The sequence below is a fragment of the Lates calcarifer genome, linkage group LG5 (assembly GCF_001640805.2).
Source record: "Lates calcarifer isolate ASB-BC8 linkage group LG5, TLL_Latcal_v3, whole genome shotgun sequence".
NCBI classification, from domain to species: domain Eukaryota; kingdom Metazoa; phylum Chordata; class Actinopteri; family Centropomidae; genus Lates; species Lates calcarifer.
This window is the reverse complement of record NC_066837.1, coordinates 4,982,120-5,008,477: the sequence shown is the minus strand read 5'-3', so window position 1 is coordinate 5,008,477 and position 26,358 is coordinate 4,982,120. Positions and strand designations below refer to the sequence as shown.

The 26,358-nt window shown below is 40.5% G+C and overlaps 3 protein-coding genes across 53 annotated transcripts in view; 1 reads left to right on the top strand and 2 right to left on the bottom strand.

Moving 5' to 3' along the window:
• mslnb (mesothelin b) overlaps positions 1 to 1,146 on the top strand; it is a 41,562-nt gene extending 40,416 nt beyond the window's left edge. For all 50 annotated transcript variants that reach the window (XM_051070453.1, XM_051070455.1, XM_051070451.1 and 47 more), the window contains one exon: positions 288 to 1,146. In XM_051070453.1, coding sequence (XP_050926410.1) covers positions 288 to 376 — 89 coding nt within the window. In that variant the 3' untranslated portion in view covers positions 377 to 1,146. The remainder of the gene's footprint in view (positions 1 to 287) is intronic.
• A 2,630-nt stretch (positions 1,147 to 3,776) lies between these two features.
• Positions 3,777 to 15,687, bottom strand: txndc11 (thioredoxin domain containing 11). Its single transcript, XM_018682504.2, is given in 14 exon segments — positions 3,777 to 6,169; positions 6,171 to 6,489; positions 6,773 to 6,853; positions 6,937 to 7,049; positions 7,166 to 7,353; positions 8,558 to 9,275; positions 10,045 to 10,248; positions 10,353 to 10,465; positions 11,091 to 11,184; positions 11,413 to 11,542; positions 12,613 to 12,710; positions 13,218 to 13,337; positions 13,564 to 13,660; positions 15,292 to 15,687. Coding segments are annotated over 14 exon segments (2,610 nt in total). The 5' UTR covers positions 15,417 to 15,687; the 3' UTR covers positions 3,777 to 5,959.
• A 797-nt stretch (positions 15,688 to 16,484) lies between these two features.
• Positions 16,485 to 26,324, bottom strand: LOC108887209 (bifunctional apoptosis regulator). 2 transcript variants are annotated; one of them, XM_018682500.2, is made up of 9 exons: positions 26,115 to 26,324; positions 23,945 to 24,228; positions 22,536 to 22,634; positions 21,805 to 21,898; positions 20,108 to 20,280; positions 19,550 to 19,694; positions 19,063 to 19,242; positions 18,688 to 18,884; positions 16,485 to 17,907 (listed from the first exon to the last, which is right to left on the bottom strand). In XM_018682500.2, the coding sequence occupies exons 2-9, from the start codon at positions 24,226 to 24,228 to the stop codon at positions 17,715 to 17,717; spliced, it is 1,365 nt and encodes a 454-aa protein (XP_018538016.1). In that variant the 5' UTR covers positions 26,115 to 26,324; the 3' UTR covers positions 16,485 to 17,714. The 2 variants fall into 2 exon arrangements, with proteins under 2 accessions (XP_018538016.1, XP_018538014.1); XM_018682498.2 differs by lacking the exon at positions 26,115 to 26,324 and adding an exon at positions 25,859 to 26,063.
• Between the last annotated feature and the right edge of the window lie 34 nt (positions 26,325 to 26,358).

Below are 26,358 nucleotides of genomic sequence, written 5' to 3'. Positions count from 1 at the left end.
ACAGCTGATAAAATCTGTTTCTGTTAATGTCAACTAACATGTGATTTATCTGTCCTATTGTCACTGTGAACTATGTGCTTGACAGATGTAGAAACACTAACTGATGTTTTAACAAATGGTGGGATGACGGTCACTGAAGTTTAAGCTGTTCTCTGAACAGGCACTAGATTTTACAAGACGAGGAAACTGCATTTATCCAGGAGCTTCAAAAGAATCCCTCACATCGTCAAGGAACTCAACAATATCTGCTAACTGATACCTAATGAGAGTTTGTGTTTGTATTTTAGGTAATGGTACCCGCATCCGAGCGGACGCCGGTCTCTCCCTCCTTGCTGTCCTCGCGCTCCTCATCATGTCTCAGCACATTGTGGTGTGAAAAAGCAGGAAATTCACCATCCAGAATTGTGAAGTGGAAAAGATGATGAAATAGTGTTTTTATTTATCACTAACAGAAGAAGTTAATGTTAAGGAAATAATGCAGACAGCCAGGGTTACCTCAAACCACAAGTGACATAAAATGGCTTCATGCTACTATGAAAGAAATATTTCTTGTGCAATAACAACAAAGTAGATGTACATAATATATTCTTTATCGGTTAATTCTTCAGCTGCAAGGTACCCTTTAAACATGTCTTCATATCACTTTTATAGCTCTTATATTTGCTTTATTTGTGTTTTTGGTCTTTCTTCCAGAAGCTTCCGTTGTTTTAATTGCTGGAATGAAGGTTAAACAGACAAATGAAGGTGACTGTTTCTGCTGGATTTGTGTTGTTATAATCCACATTTTGAGATTGCACTTTCTGGCAGTTTACCTTGAAAATGCCTGGAGCTTCATGAGATTAATGATAAATGTATATTGTTTATCTTTGTACAATCATTAAAGCTCATCACTTTCTTAGATACAATTTATTAATATTGAAGGATGAAAAGGAAATATGTTGTGAGAGAGTCACATTATTTTATCTGTTCAGTAACATCAACACCACAAACAACTGTAGTTATAAAATCATCATGAATGTATAAGTAAGGCTGAGCTGTCTCCAGGGTAACTTTGCAAATAACAAGAGAACAAGAGGCATGAGTAAACATACAATGTCAGTGGCAACCTTAATTTCTGTCAGAGTGTAATTAAATTTTCTGAAGTCATCAGTGGTTTATTCAGGACGAAACTACAGGGAATCATATCAGTGAGAGCTGCATTTATGTTTTTGTCTATAAAATGTCAGAAAATTGTGAAAAAATGCCCTATTGCGTTTAGTATCACCTGCGACAAAGGAAAGCATAAAATTCTAACATTTAAAAAGTATGAACGCAGCAAATTTTTGGCTTTTATGCTGAAAAAACAAAGACAAACACAATTATTCCATTATCAAGACAGTGGCTGGATAGTTTGCTGTTAATTGACTAATCAATTAATCAACTAATTGTTTCAGTTCTAATATCAGTTATAAGCGTTTATACACGCCAAGAACAGTCTTGCAGGAGGGACAGGTGTGCTTGACGTCTCTCAGTCGGTCCACACAGAATGGGATGAGACAGCAACCTAAAACAAAGCTGGAGAGGACAATATGTACAATGTATGATTTCAGATTTTATCTTACCTCCCAACACGTCTAATGCTCAGTAATTAACAGAATGAAATGAACAGCCACCCCATATTTTTACAGCCTCACTAAACTAGCTGCAGACTTTTCGTCTTCAATTAAGCAAATGACACCTCAGTCCTTCTCACCCGCAGAAGAAGAGGCCGCCACAGAAAAGGTAGGTGAGCAAACCAGCGGTGTGGTCCACCTTGGTGAGGACTGACTGGTGGCACTTAGAACAGACAATCTGAACTGGATTGTCTCCCAATGGACTGACTGTCCCTGCATGAAGAAAAGGATGGAGAGAGGAAAAAAGAGGACAAAAACATTTCAGGAGAATTAGATTTTCAGTCAAGCAACTGGAAATTAAGACGTCTGCTGTTAATGTTAAGAGCACAGACTCACCAACAGGCACTTGTGCATTTGCCATTGCTCCTATAAACAATTCATATCAGAGGTGAAGGTAAATACAGGTAATATTCAGACATATTTCATGACACACAAATGAAAAAAAAAAAGATCTTTACATAATAATTTAAAACTTTTAGGAAATTATCTTGCATTTGAATTCAAAACTGAATACATATATGAAGAATAAATTGTATTCGATTTAGTTGTAAAATGGTTCGACATTAGTTTGAAGATAGAAAGATGCATTTGATCACCATAATGTATTCACCAATTTGTCATACACATATAAATCTTGTTTATCTTTGGATATCAAACATGCATTTGTCACTTGCATGGGATTCAACATCATTGCTTGGAAGTGCAAACAAGTTTACAATAAAACAACAGTGGTCTAACAAATACCCACTAAAAACCTATAAATAACGAGATAATCAGTGTAAAAATGGACTGTAACTTGTTTAAATGAGGCAGAGTACTTACAGTTTTAGTCGAGGACTGTGTGAGTGCAGATCGGTCAGTTTTCCCACAGTATGGGCAACACCTTCTCTGCCAACCTTGTCTGAGAAGTCATAAGATAGACTTCACTGACCCAACCCTGTCCCAAACCGAGGAAACACTGTCATGTTTTCCAGATCTGTGCATGAGAGTAATTTTCAATCCAGTTATCTGCTAAATGGATGCCAACATTTAAGATGGTATGTTTTTTTAACAGTTATAATTTGGAGGCGCATTTGTTTATTTTAAGTCTCCTCTCTCTTCTTAAACGCCTTTTTCTTACATGGCCAATGGGAGAAATGCTACTTTGCTTTACTGCGTGACTTTGTTCAATACATATGTGTAGATTTACATAAATGCAATGAATGCTTGAACAAGAATAACCTAAACATGTTGTAAATAAATGTCATTTAACCAGTTTTGCTTGTGAAAGGACTGTAGCAAAACCTTGTCTAAATGGAAATGTAACATTACTCTCATTACCCTGTTATCAGAGGAAATAATTACTGCTGTTATCTTTTGTAGTCTCAATCCAAGGCAAATTACTGTGCTCAAATATAAACTGCAGAAAGAGTAAGAACCCGAGCAAAGATGTAAAATATCTGGTATACTGGAGAGCACAAAACATTTGTGTGTGTGCTTGAAACGAACTGCAGACAAATAACCTTTCATTCAGAGTGAAATGAACAGCACATGCTCCTGCTGCAGCAAATTAGAACTGGCATTTAGCTCTTTGCTGAACATAGTAGTTTTAGATTCATGGTCACGCAGTGTCAATCTGCTATCAGTCCACATACCCTAAAGGTTAAAGCTGGATTAGCAACAGTTTTTTTTACTTCTTGCTCTCAGCTCATTATTTTATGGTCATCATATTAGCTGTGTGGCTCACTGTCACCACTCATCAACCTTCTGTGTTCCCACAGGCTATGCAGTGAGTTCCCACAATATATATTAAGTAAATATAGAGCTGGGGAACATCTTCTTCAGGTTCCCATCTTGTGCTATATTCAGCTGGGGAAGAACAGGCCTAGCAATAAATGCAAAGTTAGCAACTAACTGTTGAGGAGAATCCAGTTAGGACACAAATATTTCTCTCAAGACTTTGTGGAGATTAGAGCAAAATCACAGACAGAATTAAACTGAAGACCATTAAACCATTAGACATGCTCAATCGTTAAAGCAACGTTATGGTCTAAGAGGCAAATTACATCAACTGAATGTGGCCAGGGACCTGTAGGGGATTTTGCAGGTGTTCAGAAATTAATATGAACATTAATATTAAAAAGATTAATACTGAATAATTTTAATTCATATTGAAGTAGATATTTTTAGATATAACTCTTTTAACACAGTCCTTTCTCTGAGAGAGGTGGCAGGATTTGGAACAAGTTACCAGATGAAGTGAGATCTGTGAATATTTGTTTTTAAAAACAGGTGTAAAAACACTTTGTACTGGAGGAAATGAAAAGACAAGGGTTAGCTGAATGTACTTAGTATTTTAGCAAATGTAATTTTTGTTTGATGACTTATACCTACATAATAAAATCTTCATGTGATCTGAATCAATTTGTTCTCACTGCGCTGCTTCTGTATTTGTACACAACAGCCACAGCAGAACACAGGACAATAAGATGTGAGATTTTTTTTAATCAGTAAAAACTGGTGCAATATTTCACATGTAAACAATTGCAGCATTTCATTCTTAATACCTGAATAGTTACATAGAAATAATATTTTAGTGACTCAAGGATTCCTGTAAAAATAGATCAGTTTAACAAAAGAACTCTATCCCCTTCAAAAAAAAAAAGGAGAGAAAAAAAAGAGAGAATTCTTGCTGATTATTTCAAGTGCTCGTATGCTCACCTACAGCTCGGTGAGTAGGTGCCACGTCTTCAGTATTAAATAAATCTCAGCTTCATTAGTAGCCCTTTCTCCCTGCAGCCAAACTCTACATCACTGACCTGTAGTCACGCACTAACCCACTACTGTAACTGTGAAGCAGCAGCTAAGAGCTCACTGTAAATCACCCAAATAGTGGCATTTATATTTACCTCAGTGGCACAGAGAACCATTTATTGCCAATATTCTCTGTTCCACAATTAACATGAACTCAGTCCTCCATGTTTACCTGCTGCCCTGATAAATTCATTAAAACGTACATTTCCACAGCACTAAATCCAGCAGCACATTAAGAGTCATGTAAGGTGTTTCACTTTGCCTCTTTTCCCCAAACAATGTTTTTAAGCTACCATGTCTTTAAATCAACACCAGTAACACTTTATTTTACAGACCTGCTGTTTTCCAAGAAGAACCATGCAGTTTGGTACAGAAAGAACAGATGTTCTGAGACTGTTATTTTAGTTCAGTTAGTTATTTTATACTTAAGTGTACGTTTGTTTCTAGACACTTTCACATTTTCACCTTCTATCAGCAGTCTCATGGTTGTGCTAAATAAATAACTGGAAATGTCCCAGCTGATCACCCATAATTAGTCCCATAATGATCCTTTCCACAAAGCATCTTAGGGAATTATTTGGAAATAAACTGGAATTTATGGACCTGTAAAAAAAGGGACACCTCAAGTTTACATTAAAAGCAGGCCAGCCTTTCTTTCATTACTAGGCTTTCAATGTGAAAACCCATTAGGATGAGTTGATGGTAGCTTATCATTGATCAGGGGCACGGCAAAGAGGAAACGACCAGACTTAGAGAGTGTGAAAATATTATTTCTGTTAAAAATGGAGCAGCAGAGTGGTGAATATAACATGACCCTGTTCTTGTAAAGATGGACTTAGTGCTGTGGAAATGTGCATTATACAGCATTTATCATGGGAACCATTGTAGTAGGCTAGAGGTAATTTCATTTCCCTCAATGATTTTTGTTTTTTTTATCCAGTCTTTATTGGCAAGCAGCCTGTATTTGTTCACACTGATCACAGACTAGACTGTTATTTGAATACCAGCTTTTACATGAGGATTTGTGGTAATTCAGGGAAGGTGGAGAATTTGGCTGCAGAGTCTTTTTTTGAAAGTTTAACTCAGGATACGTCCTCACCCGTAAGCGCAGAACCAGAGCTGAGGCGCTTCAGTTGGACAGTTGGCACTGACTTCGCACACTAGTGTGTTCCTAAGAGCGGATAAACCCACTGTCATCACAGAGTTTTTTGTCTTTGCTGTTTCCCTCGCTACGTGTTTCCTTACTTCTGTCGTGACTTAGCAGCAGCCTTATTTTTTATTTTTTTGATCTTTTATGACCGATCACAACTGTTGTTTCATCCTCATTTTCTCTTATGACAAAATGTATCAGGTCGTTGCCCTTTGGGTTTTACATGACCTCCTCATTTCGGCCTCATTTTCTCCTCGCCTGTTTTATCACATCTCAGGTCTAAGTCCTCCCTTCTTTCCCTGGCCCTCTTCTTGGTCTCTTCCCCATCTCTGATTAACTCTCAGGACTCCCTGCAGGCTTGCGGTCAGGAGGCCATATGGCTTCTTTTCTGTTCTGCCTCTGTTCTCTCCACCTCCGCCTGCTCTCTAGCCTCCGTCCTGTCCTTCAGCGCCCTCAGCAGGATCCTGAGCAGCGTGTTCTCGTTCAGCAGGCTTTCTGAGGTGTCTGCCAGCTCCTGCAGGCGTCTCACTGCTTCCCCGAGCTGCCGGCTTTTCTCCTGGTGCTGCTCCTCTAAGGCTCTGCCTCTCTCGCTGCAGCTCTGCGTTCTGGACTTCTAAGCTGCGAGAGTCAAATTTCAGGCGCCGGTTGTCACGCCACAGCTGCTCCAGCTGCTGGGACAGGCGTTCACGAGCGTGATGCAGCGCCTGAACTTCACGCTGCAGAGCCAGGAACTCTGCATGGAGGATGGCGCCGGGTCCTGAAGCGTCTGCCTCGACAGAAGACGTCACTTGTTTGTCTGTGTCGTGCACAGAGCCAGAGTGCTGCAGGATGAAGCGAAGGAGGTTGGGTAATGTGATGGGAAGGTCATCTGGAAACTTCACACTCAGATGTTTTCTTAAACAGAAGAAGAAGAAACAGGGGTGAAAATAATTCTACTGAAATATAAGTTTGTTTTTTTTATCTGTGTTTCAGTTTTCCTGTGGAGAATTATGTTATTCATTTTATTTTATTTATTTTATTTTATCTTTTTAAATTTAATCAGGTAAAAGTCTCATCAAAATCTATTTTTCAGGACCAAGAGAGCAGCAAAAAACAGCACAACAATAGATACAGTACACTGCAATCACACTGCAAATAATTTGCATCTGCAAATGTGTACGTGTGTGATTATTCTCACCTGTATCGGGGAAAGAGAAGGATAGAGGGAACATGATCCACCATGAACTCCCAGGGAAGGTCATTGCGGGCAACATTCACCCTACACAGAGGAAAAAGGTGGGTATATTATTTTTATCCTTTTATGAACAGTACCAGAGAACTGTGAAAAAGACACACATCTACCTGGCCACAGTGATGGTGCTGTTTCCCTGTAATAATCTGGCCAGCTGGATGATGATGTGGTTGAGAACGGAGCAGAAACCACACCACTGGGTGTAGTAGAACAGCAGCACATCCTACAGGAGAACACAAACACACACATGTATATTTTCTCTCTACCTCAGGTCAATGAAATTAGAGTATAATTGCCAGAAAGATACTGAAGCAGAGTCTCTCTCTCTCTCTCTCTCACCTTTTGAAGATCCATGACGGAGGGCAGGAAGGAGGAGGTGGTCAGTTCTGTGATGAGGGGGCGAGGAGAGGTCTGCTGGTGTTCATCTGGATGCCTGTCCTCCTGCTCACCTCCCTTCCTGTCCTCCTCTCCGACCAAGTGTCTTTGCAAGAGAGTGTATGGAGCGCTGAAGTTCCTGATGAAGGCCTCTTTAACACACAGAGACACACACCATGAAAGCAAACTGTAAGGATTATATTCAATTTGATTATTGTGGCATTCGTTGACTTCCAGGGTGCACGGAGAAAAGAAACAGCCTTAAATGGATCACCATAACAACAGTTAAAATTTATCATCAGGTACATTAAAGGTCACAACACTGCAAATGCCTTTGTTGTGTCTATTGTCTGAAAGCATCTGTATGTGTACAGTATGCAAAAGACTACGTCAGCTAATCCCTTGATATGCATAACATGCAAAACTTGTTTGTCTAAGAGTTCTCTCTTCAGTGATGTAATGAAATTGGAAACCTTGTCCACAGAACAAGCAGATCGGACCAAACACAGACTCCTTAACTTTACATTAATTTTTTCAAACATAATAATAATACACATTTGTGAGCAGACACAAAGCGTGCCCACTGAAGTACACACAAATCCATCAACAGGGGCAACACAAAACTCTGAAATGGTTTTCTGAATTATAATTCCAGGCTCTTATACCGTATGTCTAAATCTAAAGGTGAAGTTTGGCGAAATGGATGGAAATGATGATGGCCTTGGATACAGCCATCTTTCAAATGATACGCAAGTGCATGTAAGTTGAAATGAGTTCACATTCTTTTTAGTTATAAAAACACCAGACATCACTTATGGATTTCTGGATATTAAGCTTACTTGTGTTGGTTAGATATGACAGCTTTATAGCATCTGTCATCATATCCAGACATTAGAAATGGTGATGAGTGACGTATTTTGTCAGATTCCATTTTTAAGTAGGAGAGCAAGATCTGAACTTCTCTCTGAAGCTCTCTTCTTTCACTCCTACCTCCATCACTTCTCACACAACACTAATGGAGCTTTTACACCAAAAGTTCCAGGAACTTTAACTTCTCAAGATCAAGGAACTTCCCCAGGGATAAAAGTTTGTGATTTGCAGCAGGGTCAAAGCTCTTGTAGGATCAAGCAAATACTGTATGTGCTGATGTATCAGAAGCGCCGTGGTCACTTTTTATGTCATTCATATGCGCATGTAATGTCATTCTGTTACAAAGCCTGATCCAGCAGTCTTAGGGCTGCTAATTTCTGGTTATGTTGGCCACAAACTACAAGCAAATGTGCTTGATTTAAAACTAGTACGTGTATAACAATGCTGCAGGAAATGCTACTGAACATAATTCTGTCCTTGTCTTACCCAGAGACTCTGTCAGTGTGGCCGCTGGGCTGCGATGGAGAACATAATGAACCTCATCCTTCAGGTTCACAATAGCTGCAAACAGCCCGTTGCTGCTCCCGTCACCTGGTGTACCGGCCTCCTGGTGAAGAGGAGCAGTTCTGTTGCCTGTTGCCCCGAGCCTCACCGCCAGAGGCCAGTTCAGAGCAACATCTAGCACATAAAACCTGAGCGTCCTGTTGGTCTGACACCGGAGTCCTGTGATGCCATCTCCTCGGTGTGGAGGGACAGAAGATGGAGGGGTGGACAAAGAAGGAGGCGTAAGGGGAACTCTTTGCATGTTGGGCCCCTCTTTGGCTTGTGATTCATTGAGTTGAGGTTCTACTTTTCTGCAGCAGGCACTGTATTGACTAAATGGACTGTAGCTGTTCAGAAAGTTGCTACAGCCCACTGAGGTTGCAGTTTTTATGGACATGGGGGCAGGGAGTTGGTGGAGGCAACAGTATCTGAGATAAGACTGCAACCCGTCTCCTCCCTGGACTGTGGGGGGGAACGAGCAGCTTAAGGAAGAGCTGGTCAGACTTGGTCTGGACCAGCTGAGACACACCTCACACACACTTGTACTGGACTCTGGGAGAAGAACTGACTGGCAGCACAGCGAGTGGGAGGTGAAACTTTTGTCCAAGCTGGAGTGGTTATTATTGTCACAGGAATGATAACGCACAGCAATGTCCGCAACCTGAAAAGACACCAGAACCAGGTGTCAGGCAGTAAAATTAGATAATTAGAATAAAGTAAAAAGTTACTTGTGCTTCACACAATAAACATCAAGACAAGAACATGTACATTCAAAAGGACAAAAATAAACTAAACTAATGCACAGAAAAGAGTAAAACCTCCAGTTAACCTCCAGGTTAGTAACCTCTAATTACCAGGTACTAAGAACAGAAAGGAGACCCTTACCAGAGGACCTCAGCTCATGGAGTCAAGAATCTAAGTGTGTATGTTTTGGGGAATAATCCAATTTAGCCTTAAATCTAATCAATAACTGTGTTGAAATGAATTCTGAAATAAACTGTGGACAGTGAGAGACGGCTAAGCTAGGGTTGAAGTGAATCAGTGCAAGAGGGACATCTGGCTTAAATGTAAATAAAAGTGTTTTGTTTTTGGGTATGTTTTTAAGCAGAGAAAGCAGGACTGTGTAACTGTCTTTGCTTGGGCATGAAATCTGAGGTTGGAGTGGAATTAGGTTTCTCAGATTTTTAGCTACAGGTTCCCAAGAAGACGTATGATAAAAGAAAACAGTAGTGGGCCTAAAACTGAGCCCTGTGGTACACCACAAGAAGTAGAAGCATTCCCAACAACAGCAAAGAATGTTGTATGGTTTAGGCAGGATTAGAGCCACATTAGAGTAGGATCAAAAAAACCTATCTATCTCAAGACAATTGAATAAGATGCTATAGCGGACTGAATCAAATATAGCTAACTGTCACCATATCAGTGCTCACCTGCTGTAGTATGGGATTGGGCTTGGACCCGAGTGGATTGTGTGGGAGGAACAGCAGCAGCGCAGGACCTTTAGTCAGCTCCTGCTCCAGGAGGCGGGACTTTGCTCCCGGGGGATGCAGCCACTGGAGGACGGTCTCATGGTGTTCAAACACCCAGCTACAGATGGCCTGTGACGTGAAGTTACGTTCCCTTCGAGGGAAAATCTGAAAGAGAAAAAACAAACAAACGCACAACATGATGCCTTAGTATACATCCAGAATTATAGTAAATGAGTAAAATGCTCTCCTGCCCTGATGACACTGCTTACCAAAGAGGAGTTGAATCTTCTGTGGAGGTAAACTGTTTCATCTTCTCTTATTGAAATGGCCTCTGCCACCTGTTTATTGGTCACGACCCCGAAACGTATAACTCCACGGAAATCTGAACCAGAAAAACAGCGACATTCAGAAGTGAAGCCTGAAAATATTCAGGCATTACCCACATCATTTATCCATTATTGTACATTTACACTTACACTACCTGCTGCTCTTCCCTGCTGTAACTGCCAAGTTTCCCCATTATTTCATGACACGATTAACTAGGAATTACTTTCATCATCAGTTAATCTGCCAAACACTTAACTGCTGAATCAACTAAAATGTGTGGTCTAAAAAATGACAGAGAAAAGTGGAAAATTCCCATCACAACTTCCCTGAGCCTAAAATGTCTTCCTCAAAATGCTTCTATTGTCCGAACAATTGTAAACACAAAAATATTTAGAGTATAGCTGCAAAGATTAGTTGCACGAGACTTTTCTTACTATTTCAGATATTTTATAGAAAATAAATTTTCAAAAAATAATCGACAGATCAGTGGATGAGGGGAAATCTTCACATTTCAATTGCAAATACTTTGTTTTCATTGAAAATGACTTAAAAGATCAGACTTGTGTCAGATTTATTTTATACCAATCAATACAACTGACAAACATTTCAGCTCTAGACATGATCACAAACTTTTAAGGATTTGTAAGAACTGGTCTTAGTGCTATATGATCACTTCTTACCCCTTCTGAGGGCCTGCAGGGCTGAGGACAAATAAGTGATGTACCCTGGCGGCTGAGGAGAGGAGTTAAACTGGAAGAAACCCACCACTCGAGGCTAAAAGTACAGAAGACACAGAGTATATCACAAAGTGACACAGCTTCATTCAAATAAGACACCTAACATCTTGAAACCCAACTCAACCAAGTAATTCAGACATTCAGGTCATTTCTTTAAGAGAGTTATTAACAGAAGATTACATAACTATAACTCTTCACAGAGCACAATAAACTCTGTGGGTGAGTCTCTGCTAACTCCTTCACATGGCCTGAAGCCAAACAATACCTCGTGGCAGGAGAGGAACTCTTCGAGTGTGGCTCTGGATGGGAGGTAAGTGAGCGGTGTGATGACTCTGAGGATGAAACTTTCTACATACTGAGCCACAAATGGACCTTTGTACTCTATAGGCCCAAACCTGCAGCACAGAAACACACAGACAAACAACAGAATAGATCAAACTGGTGATCTCCAACTCCAATAGCTGACTTATACAAGTCAAGAGGCTATTTAGCATCACAGGCACCAAAATCATAAAAATTTTAAACTTTCGGGGAGAAGAGCTGAGGTCTGAATTCTCAGAGGAAGAGCAACACGTTTAACGACTGTAGCTACTGTTCAGACCATCAGCTGTTAAATAAATCAAACATGAGGCAAGATGCATCAGAGTCTGAATAGATTAAAACCTCCACTAAACAATGTCCCGAGGGAAACTGTGGATACATTAATCAACTGAGATATCAATGTAATTGACAGTGAGTAATGCATCAATCTGTGCTGTTCATGTGGTCTCTTCCTTCCTCTCTTCCAGGTCTCCATGGTGGAGAGGATCTATCCACTGAAACTTTTGTCACAAAAATGTCTATAATTATAATAACATCTATAGTAACTGATGATAAAATAATAATAAGGTGTAAAGCAGCAAAGTGAGTGCAGAGGGCTTTAGACAAAATTATTGATCAGTTTGTCAGATCAGTTTGAATCAATGATGAAACTGTTGGCTGCAGCTTTGCAACCACTCCTATGGTTCAGTCCTAGTTTTACTCAAGGTGTCTCCATGGAGACAGTGGATGTTCATAACTATATTTAGGAAAACAACTTGAAAATGCAATCTGTAAGCTGACAGAACAAACAGAGCCCCCTTACAACCCCTTACAACAACATGTAACTGTTTGGTTTGTTCTTGTGCTCATATACCTGCCAATTGTTTGACATTATTCCAGTGATTTACAGGTCGAGGAGTTCACTAAATAAAGGCAGGAAAAGAATAGACTGCTGGCAAAGTCAGCATGGATATAAACAATGAAGGTTTTTTCAATTTGATTCAACATAGTTTTTTTCTTAATTTAAGGCAAGAGAGTTTGCAAATAAAAGTACCCACAGATGATGAAAACTCCCACCCAAAAAATTAACACAAAAACTGGAGGACATCTCATGAAGAGAAAGCTGGTCTGGCACATTTCATGTTCAAAGTCTTCTCTGTCTTACCTTCTGTAAAACAGATGGATGATAGGGTACTGGTAGAGGCGGTTTTGCCTCCTGCATTTCCCCTGACTATACCAGCAGTTAACAGCCACAAACTGCACCTGTGTGTGTGAGACACAGACAGAAAGATGACGAGAGTCAAACACATGAAAGCTGTTTCATCCTCAGTCATGTATGGGTTGAGTATCTGTCCTGTCTAATTTACATTGCAAATGGACCCGAACAAAACCTGATGAATTGCCTGATGAATTACATCCCAACAGTCAGTCACACTCTAGTTCATAACTCTTCTATTGTGAATGTAGGGGTTGATATGATTCTATAATTTCAACAGATTTCTATAAACTCCACATAAACTGAGTAGCTCTTTACTGATGTTTGTCAGTTCAATTCTTAATTATTACTTTGAACACAGGCTACAAAAACCATTTGGTCTCAGCACAATAGATAACAAGCCCCTTTTTTATGGAAGCATGTCACCATAACAAGCCCTAGTTTTTCTGCTTTGTTCTCAGTGGTAATCCCATATGATGTCAGTTACAGTTACTATTTGGCTTTTAAACAAGTGGTGCAGGGTGTTGCTTGTTGTGACCTTGGCTGGCCTGTACCTGTTTGGCAAGCTTCTTAGCAACCTGCTGCACTTCCTGTCCAGCAGCCATCGAGTGAGCACACCAAGGTGCGTAGAAAAAGATGAGAGAAACCTCTGCCACACTTCTCAGACGCTCCACCTGGAGAGAAAATGTTCATCTTATTGACATGTTGTTTCAATGTATGATCTTGAATTGGATTCTCTCAGGGACTAAGACTAAGGCAGGGTGCAATTTGCACCAAGCATAGATGAAATCTTCCCTACTGCAGCCAAACTTAAATCAATTTCTCATTCATTTCATAGTATCTAATGAGGGCTGACTCATAGCAAAGTGTTCTGCAGGTGTCTACGCCTTTGAATCTCACCTGGTCCAGTTGACCCAAGTAGAGGTCGACTACCGGGGCCTCGGGAGAGAAGAACCGCACCGGAGGCCGAGCTGCTGCCACCACATTCTTAGCACGGCTACAAAAAAGAAAAGATGTTAGTGTAAATGAGGAATCATGATGACACCAACAGTGAGGAGTATGCCATGTGACACGACGAGAAGAGGGAAAAAAGTGGATCCCTACACCGTGATATGAACTGATAAGAGGATTTTATGCACAACAAACTCCTCTAGTGAGAGATGAAGGAGAGGAACACACTGGAGTTGTCACAGCTGGAACATAACCACCACAGTCACTGAACCGCAGAAGGAGGATGTCCCTGAGCTAATTTGTCTGCAATTTGATTAAAGTTTCAACCTTTCAAGCTGTAATCTCCACAGCTGGATTTACTAGAAATATGACAGAGCTGGGCAGGCTGATACATTGTTGTCTTCAGGGTAATTTACAAATGCAGAAACCAAGATCTTCATAAAAAGCCACAACTAAATGAGATCAGTAACACTCTACACCGTCTGTTTAAATGTTTTAAAGCATTATTTAATGCTCTCGTACTTGGCCAAATTAATCCAAAGCTGGACTTCAGGGCAAAAATTTGTCAGTGGGGTACAGTTGATGCAAAGTCAAATATCAGTTATGAAAAACTGCCCATTCCAACTTCCCAAAGCCTAAGCTGACATCTTCAGATGTCTTGTTTTGAGTGATAAACAGTCCAAAACCCAAACATGTTCAGTTTACAATCATCGAAGACAAAGGAAAATATTCAAATAAAAGAAGGTAGAGACCATAGAAATTAATATCTTTTCTTTTTGTTTTATTGCAGCTCTAGAATGAAGCTTTACAGTTCTCCTTAAATGGAATTAATATGACCTTGCAACAGAACTGCCACAAGATGGAGGATGGAGGCCCTGAAATAGTTGATGATACCACTTACATACAATATCAACTCAGGTGAGTCCTGCATTATTAGCTGATTAACTGACCCTGTCTTTTGGAGGCTGCTATTTGTGGTACCTCCATGAAGATAGGATTTATTGTAGGACTGCTGTATTCAACTGCATTAGGTTTAGCTAGGATGTTCCTAATAAACTGACATCTGTATATATGGTATATAGCGGTGTGTATATTGTTTCAGCACACAAGATCTGGTTGCACAGGGCTTAATGGGAACTTGGAGGCAGCAGGGTTCATATTCAGAGGAGAATATGTTGGTGGGGTCAGTGGGAACCAACTGCAAATTTTATTGCCCTGTGGCTCTGAAGCCCCTGAGCAGTTGCCCACATTGTAATCTCCACAGCTGGGTTCAGTGGGAGATGATGACAGGGCTGAGTTAGTTGTTACACTGTTGTATTAAGGGTCATGTAAAGATTGCAGAGGTCAAAATCTTTATCTAAAAAATCCCCAATCAAAGCAGTACAGTGCCTCTCTATGGAAGTAGCCTACACCGTCTGTTTAAACGGTTTAAAGCGTTGGTTAATCCTCTTGTCCCACACGTCAGTTAGTGTCGGCTGTAACGTTACTGCTTAATAAAGACCTCTTATGACTAGATTATAATAAGAAGCAGCTAACTGACAGATTACTACTGCTACAACAACATATATCCCTCAGCAGTCTGTTCAGTTATGATGTCCATTAGTTGTCATGTTACCCTGGTCAAACAGGAACAATAGTGACACTACGAGAGAATTAACAGCAGCTGGTCTTGTTTACCTGCATGTGAACTTGACAGCCAGTACAAGCAGGACGCTGAGCACGATAGCCCCGCAGAGTAGATCCGGTCTCCGGGCCATCAGAAACAGCACCTGCCGGAGAGACTGCCGCACCCGGCGCAGCATTACAGCCTGTCGTCGCCTCTCAGTCCCATTTATACTCCCCGGCTGCTGCTGCCCAACGCGTCCATTTGCCTAACTGAGAGCGGGGGGAGTGGAGTGGGGTGGGAGACTAGTTCGACGGGGGACAGAGCTAACCTGGATTGGACATCGGTGCCGCTGGTGTGTACGGTATTCAAACACGGTCAGACCAACCTTTCTTCCCCACGTAGACTTTTCACTTCCGCAACAACGACGTCGCGGGGGGTTGTCTCTAAAATGTTGTCGGCGGTTTAAAAACGCGCGGCAACGTTTAACTCCGCCATCGAAACGTATTTGGAACGTAATATGGCTGGTGGTTAGTTAGGCTTAAGTTAAAGAGGAGTCTAATCCGTCAAAAGTAATTTTCACGTTTTAATTCGTGTTTGTAGCTCTTTCTGCGTTTTAAGCTCTCACATGCTCCTCGGAGACGGTCCCTACGTTGTTATGGCGACAACCGCTGCTGCCATGACGACAAAGAAACGCTAGAGGGCAGTCGTTCTAAAATGTTCAATCAATTAAACTTTATTTACACTTGTACGGATAATTTACTAATTTTATGGGTTTTTGAAGTGAAAGGAACTAAACGCAAACCCTGCAGCGAATGTAGTCCTTAAAATCTAAACTTAAAAACTTGGTGAAACATTAGAGAGGTCTCCTTAAAGTGTAACAAACCGAAGAGCTAAAAAGACAACTCAGAAGGTATATCTTTGTATCTGTATCTTTGTCTTTTTTTTAAACTACACCTGAGCAGAGAGAGAGGAAAAATGAGGAATGACATTTTAGATATGGATTTGGTATTGTAATGTCTATAAAGCATTTAGAGTAGCTTTTTAAAATGATTTTTAAATATATTTTTATCTTCCTCTTTGGTCTGTTTCCTGAGCTGCAGTGAATTGAGTTCTCCTCCTAAAAACCAATAGTCCTCTAAACCTGAGGTGTGGACATGTACTACACAAGTACTTGAGATAACAGGTACTTGTTCAACAAGTGACATTTCTATTTCATACATGTTCCACGTGCCTTAGACTTTTTTTGTTCAAAAGAGCAACAGTATAACATTATTTAAAAATCTTTATTTTTCCTTTGTCATTAGAGAACATTGATGAACAAAATCACAGTGTAGAACTTTTAAGTGCAAATAAAACAATGTAAAAAATAACATGTCTTTGATTAGCTCTACCCGCCCACCACATGAAAGATACTTTGAACAACATTTTTTGAACAATAAAAAAAATGTGCAACACAATCTTTGTCAGCAGTACAAGCAAATAAAATCTGCTACAAGCACTTTCTGCTTAAAATCAAATAAATTTGAGAAGATCTGTATCAGCATCTCAAAAAGTTTTAAGATTAACATAACTTTTATTTCAAATCTAAGTGCCAAAATCTTGTGAAAGGAATGCCTGGAACTCCTGGAACAAACTTCAATGCTGAACATATGTTCACCACTTCTATTTTTTCTTTTCCTTGAATCAACGGTTCAGCTTGAGGTTCCTGACAGGCTGTGAAACTATGAGCCTCAACAAGTCACTTGACACATTTCACAATCATGTTACCAAACCTTGTAGAACAAGTTTTTGGACAGCTCTGTAGCACTGAGATCACAGTCACATCCAGAGCCACAATGAAGACCTGAAGAGCAAACTATAATTTATCCAGAACAAAGATTAATATACACTTATAATACTGCTTCATTCAAACTGATACCTCTAAAGCAACAGTTGCACTGAAGAACCATTTGAAGATAGAAAATAAATTTATACTTGTTTTGTTCCCCTGTCAATACCCAGGTCTGTATATGCATAAAAAAGCTCACCTTTTATAAGACTACATCCATCTCAGTGCTACAAAGCTATCAACCATCGGGAAACTCCTCATGAATCCAGTCCTCACTGCCGCCAATGAACATGACTTATCATTTGCATAACTGCCCTCTGGACCATTTAGGCAATGTGGTTTGTGAATGCACCGTGCACGCTAAGAGAAATCACTGCAGTAATCCCTCTGAATCAATAAGATCACAGATGTTTCACTGTTTCTTATCTTGTTGGTTTTGCTTCTCCTACAATAGCCCAAAGCCTCTCTTGTTCCACATGGCAACCATCCAGCAGAGAGACAAGACAGGAAGTGAGAAAACTTCCCTTTCAAACAGCAGAAAAGCCAGTCTCATGTGAGTTTAATGCTGAAAATAAACACTTCCCTTCAGCAACTGGATTTCTGGCTATTTACTTTATTTGCTGTGAACTGTATGGCATTAATTGGGCACTGACTACATGCAGTTTGTTACAGCGCCTGTGTTTCTGGGTGCATTAGCTGCTGCACCACCAGGTCTATATTAATAATGGGACTGAAGTAGAGCGCCCAATAGAAGAAGCAGTTGCACACAAACTGAGGGACAAAAGGCCACAGGAGGGCAAAGGCAAACCCCTGAGATAACATCTTCCACAAGTGGTTCCACATCTTACGTGGCAGAGTCCTAAAGAAAGAGGATTATACAAGTTAGTGTGCTGGGTCTTTTTTTCACTCTGGAAACTTTACAACAGATTATTTAAAACTGTCCTGTGAGTTTCTTTACTCACCAAGATGCATTCTATTCATCTATGTTTGCAAGCATGCTGTCTCTTTTAAGGTGTTATTACCACCAACTGTCAGAGTTGAAGCCAAAGGCCAAATGTGAATTGTAAACACAACAGGTACTCACTCACAGGACCACTGTCTCATAGCATTACTAGTGGTCATAAACTCCTTTAACATGTAGCCATTCTCAGGGGTTAGACTGAATTGCATTGTGGGTAATATAGGTGCCACATTTTGACAAGAGAGAAGAATGTACGGAATTAAAAAGATGATATCTGTGGTTCTCATTTCTCTAACTGTCCATTCTGAGTCTGGCTATGTAACAGGATTGAAATGCTAAATTGGTGGACCGGCTCACTGTGTGGAACTCATTACCGTCCAGGACTGCTGTGACTCAATGAATGTAACTGAAACACTGAACTGATTGTATTTAATGTGAATCAGTTACGCCATGGCCAATACCCGTTCCATTTAATAAGGTCACTATCAGCACTCATACATTGGACTGGAGCATCCTCACTTTCAATCATGTATATTTGAAACAAGGCAGAACCCAGCACTGGAGCCTTACAGGTTCTTAAAACCTCAGGTAATGAGAAGCTCCAGGTTAGAGGTTGTTAAGTTCCTGTAGGAGAAAAGCTCTTTGTGTTACTGTGTGTGTGTTTGTGTCTGTGTATACCTGATCCTGTCTCTTGTCCAGAGTCTCCACAGGGCGCAGCCTTCCAGCACAGACAGCAGCATGGCGTTGACAATAATGAAGCGAGATGTCCAATAGTGGACGGCCAACCAGTCCCAAGCAAACTCTGCTATCAACTGGTATGGAAGCAGGAGGTACTTCACAAGAAACTCTCCCCACTGTCGCCAGCTGGGTTCCAACTAACAAACACAAGAATATTACAGAAAACACAAGATGACACTTGAAAAATTCCTTTAAATCATCAAAAAGGGCATTCATGTAAGACAAAGTTTTTTAATTTTACAGTAAAATCACTCATGCGACAAAATAATCTGCAACATCAATGGGCCTATTTATGTGCAGATTAACAAGTGTCACCTGTGTGCTGAGGAAGCTGCTCTCCACTGACTCGTCTATGTGTGTGATGGACGGACAGCAGGTGTGCAGGAAGGGCAGGAAGGTTTCAGAGTAGTCGAATAAATACAAGTAGAAGAGTGTGAGGCGAGGTGAGCGCTTCAGTGCATACAGCAAGAACAGAGATTTCCCAGTGTTAGCCGCCTGACAGGAGGTGACAGAAACACAAGCACACAGTGTAAAAGGACGGTCGTTGGATTGTACATGTCAGAAATATAACAAACACACTGAGACAGGAGACTCACTGCAGAGGGAGCATTTTCTATAATGAAGGGTCTTTGGAGCAGAACAAACTAAGACAAAGTTACATCTTTACTTACAGATTAAAAGTGGAAGGAAAACAAAATGTACCAGCCAAACCAATCTAAAGGTGCAAAGAAGTAAGAAGGGTAAACCTTACATTAGAGCCAATCTGCCAACCTAAGCATTTTGTAGAATAGAGAGCACTTACTTTGTATTCCCAGAGGTTCTGCGGAGGTTTGACCCCCAGGGTTTTAACTCTGTCCAGTTCAGCCAAAACAGCCCGTCGGTGAGCCTGATTCTCTATACTGTAAGGAGGCTTTAGCAGCTCTTCGTCCCCCAGCATCAACAGTAGCCTGAGGCAAATAAATCACCACCACATGGTATGAACAGAGAGAACACACATAAACTTCCATGTTTTACTTGGTATTGTTACTAGAGTAAACCTGAATAGAAAAGAGCTGTAACTAATGATTCATCTGTACATTTTTCTGTCAATAAAATGTTTGAAAATAGTGAAAAATGTGCATCAGAAGTTTCCCAGAGTCCAAGCTGACATCTTAAAATGTCTTGTTTTATCTAACAAACATTTAACAATGATATAAAGAGGAAAATAAGGCAAATCCTCACATTGGAAAAACTGTAATCAGACAATGTTTGGCAGTTTTGCTTAAAAAAATGAATAAGAAAGACGATACACCGTTTTATAAATATAGCTGAATTCAGTTTTTGTTTGGAGAGAGCTGTATCTGCAGTCTTCAGTTTCTACCTTCCATTGACGTTTTCCTGTTGGAAGGGTTCTCTGTAGAGCTGGGCCCAGGGCCCCAGATGTTCCAACCAGGACACAACTTCCTCTGTTGTCCAGTGAGACACTGGTTTACTGATCAGCAGGTCCTGCTGCTCCACCACACCGCTGCTCCAGTGATACACCATCACCATCACCTGGGAACACAGACATGAACAAACAAGGCACTGTGACCCCTCGTTTGCCCTGCTTATACCACACCAGAATGTTTTACATATTTAGATGCAAAGAACAGATTTAGTTCACAAAACTGTCGATGGTTAAGTAGGGGATTAAAGGTTTTGCATGTTAGCTGGAATTCCTCATAGGCCAGACCGCTGCCACACACAGTAGCACCAGTCTACATCCATGTTCCTGTGTCTTGCAGGAATCACCCATCACCACTAGAGGTCATTACACATATTTTATGTAAACCTACAGCAGCATATGGTTTATTTATATAAACAGCCCATCACTCACTGAATTCTTTATTGTTTAAAATGTGCTAAATGCCGAGCTCTGTGAGGCTGCGATGCCACTTCATGGGTCATTTAACAGGTTTTCCATCACCGTTCTCACTATTTCCATAACAGTTACTGGATGTCAGCTGGTATGGAAATAAGCACAGAATGTGTCATGTTCACCAGCCTGAGTTTGGCTTAATCCCTTTTTGTGCCATTTGGCAATATAACAAGAACAAAGTCACTGCAAAACAAAGTTTGCATGACATCATTGACATTATTTTTCCACTACAATTCATGTTCATGTGAGCCAGTGAACACAAAGTGAAACGCTGATTCAGTAATGATGTTCGTCCATGAACTGGGGTCAAAAACAGGACCATGCTGTAATCTGTTTACATGCTTCCAGCAAAACACAAACACAAATTCACTGCCGCGTGGCAAGACACACAGTGACGTTGCTCCCAAGTGCCACATAGACAAAATAAACATGTACTGTCTACATGATATGAACAACTGACCCCTACTACCACTACTGTGGTAACCTTTAAATATTACATAATAATGTTGTTAAAATCCCAAAAATATACAACAGCTTAGAAATACAGTTGTTGAATGGGAACGTCAAATTGTTTAAGAACTGTAATCAGAATAAACAGTAACTGACCACCTATAATGGTTCACCTGATTCCCTCAAAATGCACATTTGGCAGAATCATGGAGTAAAAGAGTGGACACAAGGAAAAACAACAACTCTTTAGTGAAGCATTATGTATTACAAATTGTTTGGTAGATACTGGATACTGATAATGAATATCAGCAGTCAGCTCAAACCCTAAACTGCGAACTGGATCTTATTGAATAAAGTGTGTTAATTCCAAGTCCAATAATGCAACCTTATTTGACTAATCATTCACTAATCATATTGATCAAAATTTGCTATGCCAAAAAAAGAAGAAAAAAAAGAAAAGAAAATTGTATTGAAGTGTAACTTTTCTAACATGTTATCCCTTGGATTATTGTGTGCGCCCCATTAAATGGGCAACTCAGAACAAGGTAAATCATCTGGCTTGACGAAGCCGAAAAATTGCCATTACCATGGTAACTCAAAAGCTCTGTCCAGGTCAGGATGATAGGTGGTGACCATAGCATCAATACAGAAGACATAATTTTACTGCACAAGATGATTTGATTTGGTTTATACTGCTGTTGGATACTTACAGCAACGCAAGTGAGTGCAGTTAAGACACCAGAGAAGAAGAAGCCCGCTCCTTTGTGCTGGTTTGTCCTGGACCTTCCCAAGTTGTCTCCGTATCTGAAAAACATGCAGATATTTAATGAAAGAGGAGCCCTTCACTTCAGAACGACAAAGGGCTCAAATAGGAGTGAAACAGATCAGACACCAGGCAAGTTCACACAGATAATGTCATCATTGTCATAGGGGAACTCCAGTGATTTTATACATCAGATTCGATTAACAACACAAAGTTGTATGAAGCCTTTTGTGGCTGATAAATTTCTTTAAGTTTAGCAGCCTGAGGCAGCGCCGACTGGGGTTAGAAAAATACAAGTGTGAAAATGAAAAAAAAAAAAAAAAATCCAGTGTGGATTTAGAAAGAAGTGAATTTACTAGGCCTCTGTGGCCTGCTCCTCATCTCTGCTTGAGGCAAGCAGCTTGAAATTACATTAAACACAACTGTTATCATATGCAGAATCGCTGACCTAACTGTGGAGTTGTTGTATTGTGGGTAATGTAGGCATCAGGTTTTTGCAAGGACAAAGACTTCTCTGGTTCTGCTGCATCAATTTAGATCCTTTGTGTTTTAAACTGATCATACTATCGAAGTGCAATGCTAAATCAATGGAGTTCTCGTTCAGTGTTTTCTAAGCTGACACACTAAATCCAAAGCTTTACACTAAAACAACTTGTATCATATATTACACTGTGCTACCTCTGGAAAGCCAGCAAGCTCCGGGAGATTTTGGGGTTTGCCTGGATCTCTGCTCTCCGCCTCTGAACGACGTCACTGAACAGCTTGTCAGTTGCATCCCTGAGAAGAAGAGGATTATGTAAACGCATGGAATTAGTCGACAAAAGTGACACGTACAACAAGATGACAAACAGAGGAGGTGCTGAGGGTATGATGATGTTGATTAGTCTTAACTGGTGTTAGAGAAGCAAACAGTGAAAATAGTCCTTTTACAGTCTGTGGTAGTTCTGATGAAGCCTCTTCTTCAAATGTTTCAGTGCCAGAGGAATCTGGCACACTGTGTACACTATGCATTGACTGTGTGGTGATAATCCTTAATTGTCATACTGATGTACACAGATTAACGAGAGGCAGTGGCAGTAGCTATTTTATCTTAGATTAAAAAAAGTAAATCCAAACAAATGTTTCTGCTTTACTCATTGAAGTAGTGGGAGTAGTGAGTGGTAATTTCTGGTAACACACTTCAACTACCTGTGTGACAGCAGTACATGGCTTCATACTTTGATTTTTTTTTCTTCCCTTCACACAGGAAATTCCTCACCAATGAACAAAAGACATTTCATGTGACTTCTGTTTACAGAACTAGTAGTTCTATAAGAGTGTGAAAGTGAAACTGTGCTGCACGAGGCAAACAGCCAACTATACTGAGCAATAACGGTTTAGTGATGGTTCACACGTTGAAACAAAAGGGAAAGTCTGGTACTGGTCATGTGGAAGCACACACTGTATAATCATCATGGGCTAGAGAAGCTACAACCAACAGAGTGGTACTCCAGAAGTGTCCAGTTAGCTAGGATCCAATCTCAGTTCATCCTCAAGTGATGGGTAACGGAAGATCTGCTGGACGTGGAGGAGTCAGAGAATCAGGGTTTTATGTGAATCACGTACACTGGGACCCAGATAGAGAGGTGGCTCTATGTTTACTATAAACATCACATTTTGAATTTTATCAAAATCAGGACTGAAGGCTGAAGACTGAAGACTGGAATCCTAGTGTGCATGTAAACATACTCAAAGTCCTACTGGAGAACAGAAACACTGATAAGTGAGGCTAAGCAACACAGTTCATTTTGTCAAAGTTACAGCCACAGCCACAAGCAAATGACTTATTAAGATGGGGCTAATTAGTGTTTATACGAGGCAGCTGTAAAGAGGAGACAGTAAGCTTGAAGAAGAAAAACAGGGATATATTCCTCAATGTAAGGCACTCAGGCTGGCATTAATATGAAAAAAATCTAACAATAATAAGCCCTAGCCTCAACTGGAGGTGTATTTGAATTTTCTCAGTAGGTCTCAGTTCTGTACTGTATGTGAGAGAAACATAAATCAAACATTCATTCACTAATATGATGTGGCTGTGAAAATCATACCTCAGCAGTATGTTGATTTTAGGAAAGCCTTCCCACTTCTCCCGGCACTCTGGGCATTCATTCTTGTGCGAGGACTCCCACCACAGAGCCAGACAGTGACGGCAGAAGTTATGGCCACAGGTCAAAGTGGTGGGGTTCACTAAGATGTCATAGCAACAATGACACAAGAATTCATTCTCTGAGATGTTGTTGGTGGTCGAAGACTTGGACTGTGAAGATTCAGAGAAGTCGGGGGTGTCATCCATTGATGTTCCCAGACTGTTGTCTGATAAATCCCACTCCATCTGGAGGAATGTGGAGGACAAAAGGTTACAGAGGAGGGAACAAATAGCACAATGATTCAAATGACCACACCAGTGCTTTTGCATGTTTCATCTTATTTTCTGCAATACATGTACAGTTCTGAGCAAACGATTTGTTGATCTGCACTCGTGCATTTTATTTCATGAACTTATAATGGAAAAATATAATGATAGTAATCATAACATGTGCAACAGTTTGTACCCCACCACAACCTTTTGCAATGACAGCTCACAAACACTGTGTAACCAGCTAAGAGTCTTTCTATTCTTGATTTAGGAAGTTTCCTGTAGATCGCTTCAAGTTCTGAGATATTTTAACGATGTTCAGGGCAGGGGACTGTCCTTTCCAAAAGCTTCAGCTTGTGTTTCTTGAAGTAGTTCATTGCAGATTCTGAGGTCTGCTTCGGATCACTGTCCTGTACTAGAACCCTGCCTTTTTTCAATTTCAGTTCCTTGACTGACTGCAGGGAAATCTGCATCCAGAATTTGCTGATATTTAATGGAGTCCACTCTTCCCTCTATCTGCACAATATTTCCTGAGCCACTAGCTGCAACACAACAAAAGTAGAATATTTCCAGCCCCATGCTTGCAAAGAAAAGGTTACTAAGCACTGATTTAGTAGGGTGTCCAGACTTTTGGACATTCCAAAAGTACTGTTTATCTTTTCTCTATTTTTAAATGTTCATGAAATACAAAAATAACCATGCATCAACATTTGAAGAAAGGCTCATTTTACTGTCTGTTTGCTTCAGGGGTTGTGTTTACTTCTTTTCACTTAAAAATGAAAAACAACAAAACAGGAAATTTGCCCAGGGCTGTCCAAACTTTCTCACACAACTGGCAGTTTTAACAGTAAAATGGTAATTCCACATGGATGCAACAGTCCAACAATGTCATATACTCTATAATATGTCAGTGTAGGACAATTTTACTGCAGAATAAACACTTAAAGCACATTTATGTGATAACACTTTTGTACTATTGCCTTGCTATTATTTTGGGTGCACAGCGTTTAGTTCTAATTGAGTATTTTTACAGTCTGGTATTTGCATTTTTACTTAAGTAAAATATATGAATACTTCTTCCACCACTGCAAATTGGTGGCTCCATCGCGGCCAAACAAATGAATGATCTTAACACCAAACTTCCTCCGTTATTTACTCAGTTGTAGTGTCTTGTGTGCAAGAAGGCGTGTCATGATAGCATTAAATAAGCAGCTAGTGTACACACACTGGGCAGCTGATAGTAAGCCCTGTTTGCAAAAATAAAGCAGCACAAGCAGTAACGTTACTTTGGACACTGACGTGCTTTAGACTTTGACAGCAGGTAACGTTAACTTATCACATCCTGGTCTGGGTGTTAGCTATAACAGGCTAGCTAGGTGTTAGCTACAAGCTAGGTCACCAGCAGCATTTCACATTAAACGTTACTACTCGACTGTAAAACATAAAGATACGACCGTTTACTGGTGTTACAGATAACAAAATGTATCATCGTTAGCTTTAAGACTGGTCGTGCTAGTTAACCAGTAACTAAGTGACAGCTAACAGTAGGTGCTAAGTTACCTTTGCTAAGTTAGTAATCGCTAGTCAGCACTGTTGACAGACTTACCTCGCCTCAGGAATGTCCTTTGACAGGTGACCAGCTGGAGGATGACATTACTACCTGGGTAACTAGCTCACGGCCTCTTGTTGTTAGTTAAACTGAACTGAAACCGAACATGGAGCAGATAACTGTTTCTGCTTGAGTAGCTGTCGCCATGGCTCCGAGCTGCCGTGGAAAACCCCACGCACGCACACATACACACGCACACACACACAGAGTCGTACGTCAGTTGTATCACCTGATATGAGTCACACGCTCTCACCTGTCCAAAAATTAGCCGGTGAGCTCCCCCCGTTACCCAGAGTACAGGAAGACAGAGGGAGACCTGGTCCCGTGTCGTCCCCGGTGATGTTGTAAAAACCTGAGGCGCAGCTGATTTCAGCCATGTGGCTTTTAAAAGCTGCTCCAGATCAAAGTCCAGACCAGATCCTGTCACTGATTCTGGACCCAACTTGTATATAGATAATGTATGTTACTCTATGTCTATTCTTTTTCTTTTTCTTTAT

What these genes read in the sequence shown, in the direction of transcription:
- LOC108887209 (XM_018682500.2), bottom strand. Translation starts at nt 24,228, where the DNA reads ATGGAGTGGGATTTATCAGACAACAGTCTGGGAACATCAATGGATGAC. An exon ending in CTGCACTCACTTGCGTTGCT is followed by an intron (nt 20,281 to 21,804) that starts GTAAGTATCCAA and finishes CTGTGTTCCCAG; the next exon opens with GTGATGGTGATGGTGTATCA. An exon ending in AGAACCTCTGGGAATACAAA is followed by an intron (nt 19,243 to 19,549) that starts GTAAGTGCTCTC and finishes ACCTCCTGTCAG; the next exon opens with GCGGCTAACACTGGGAAATC.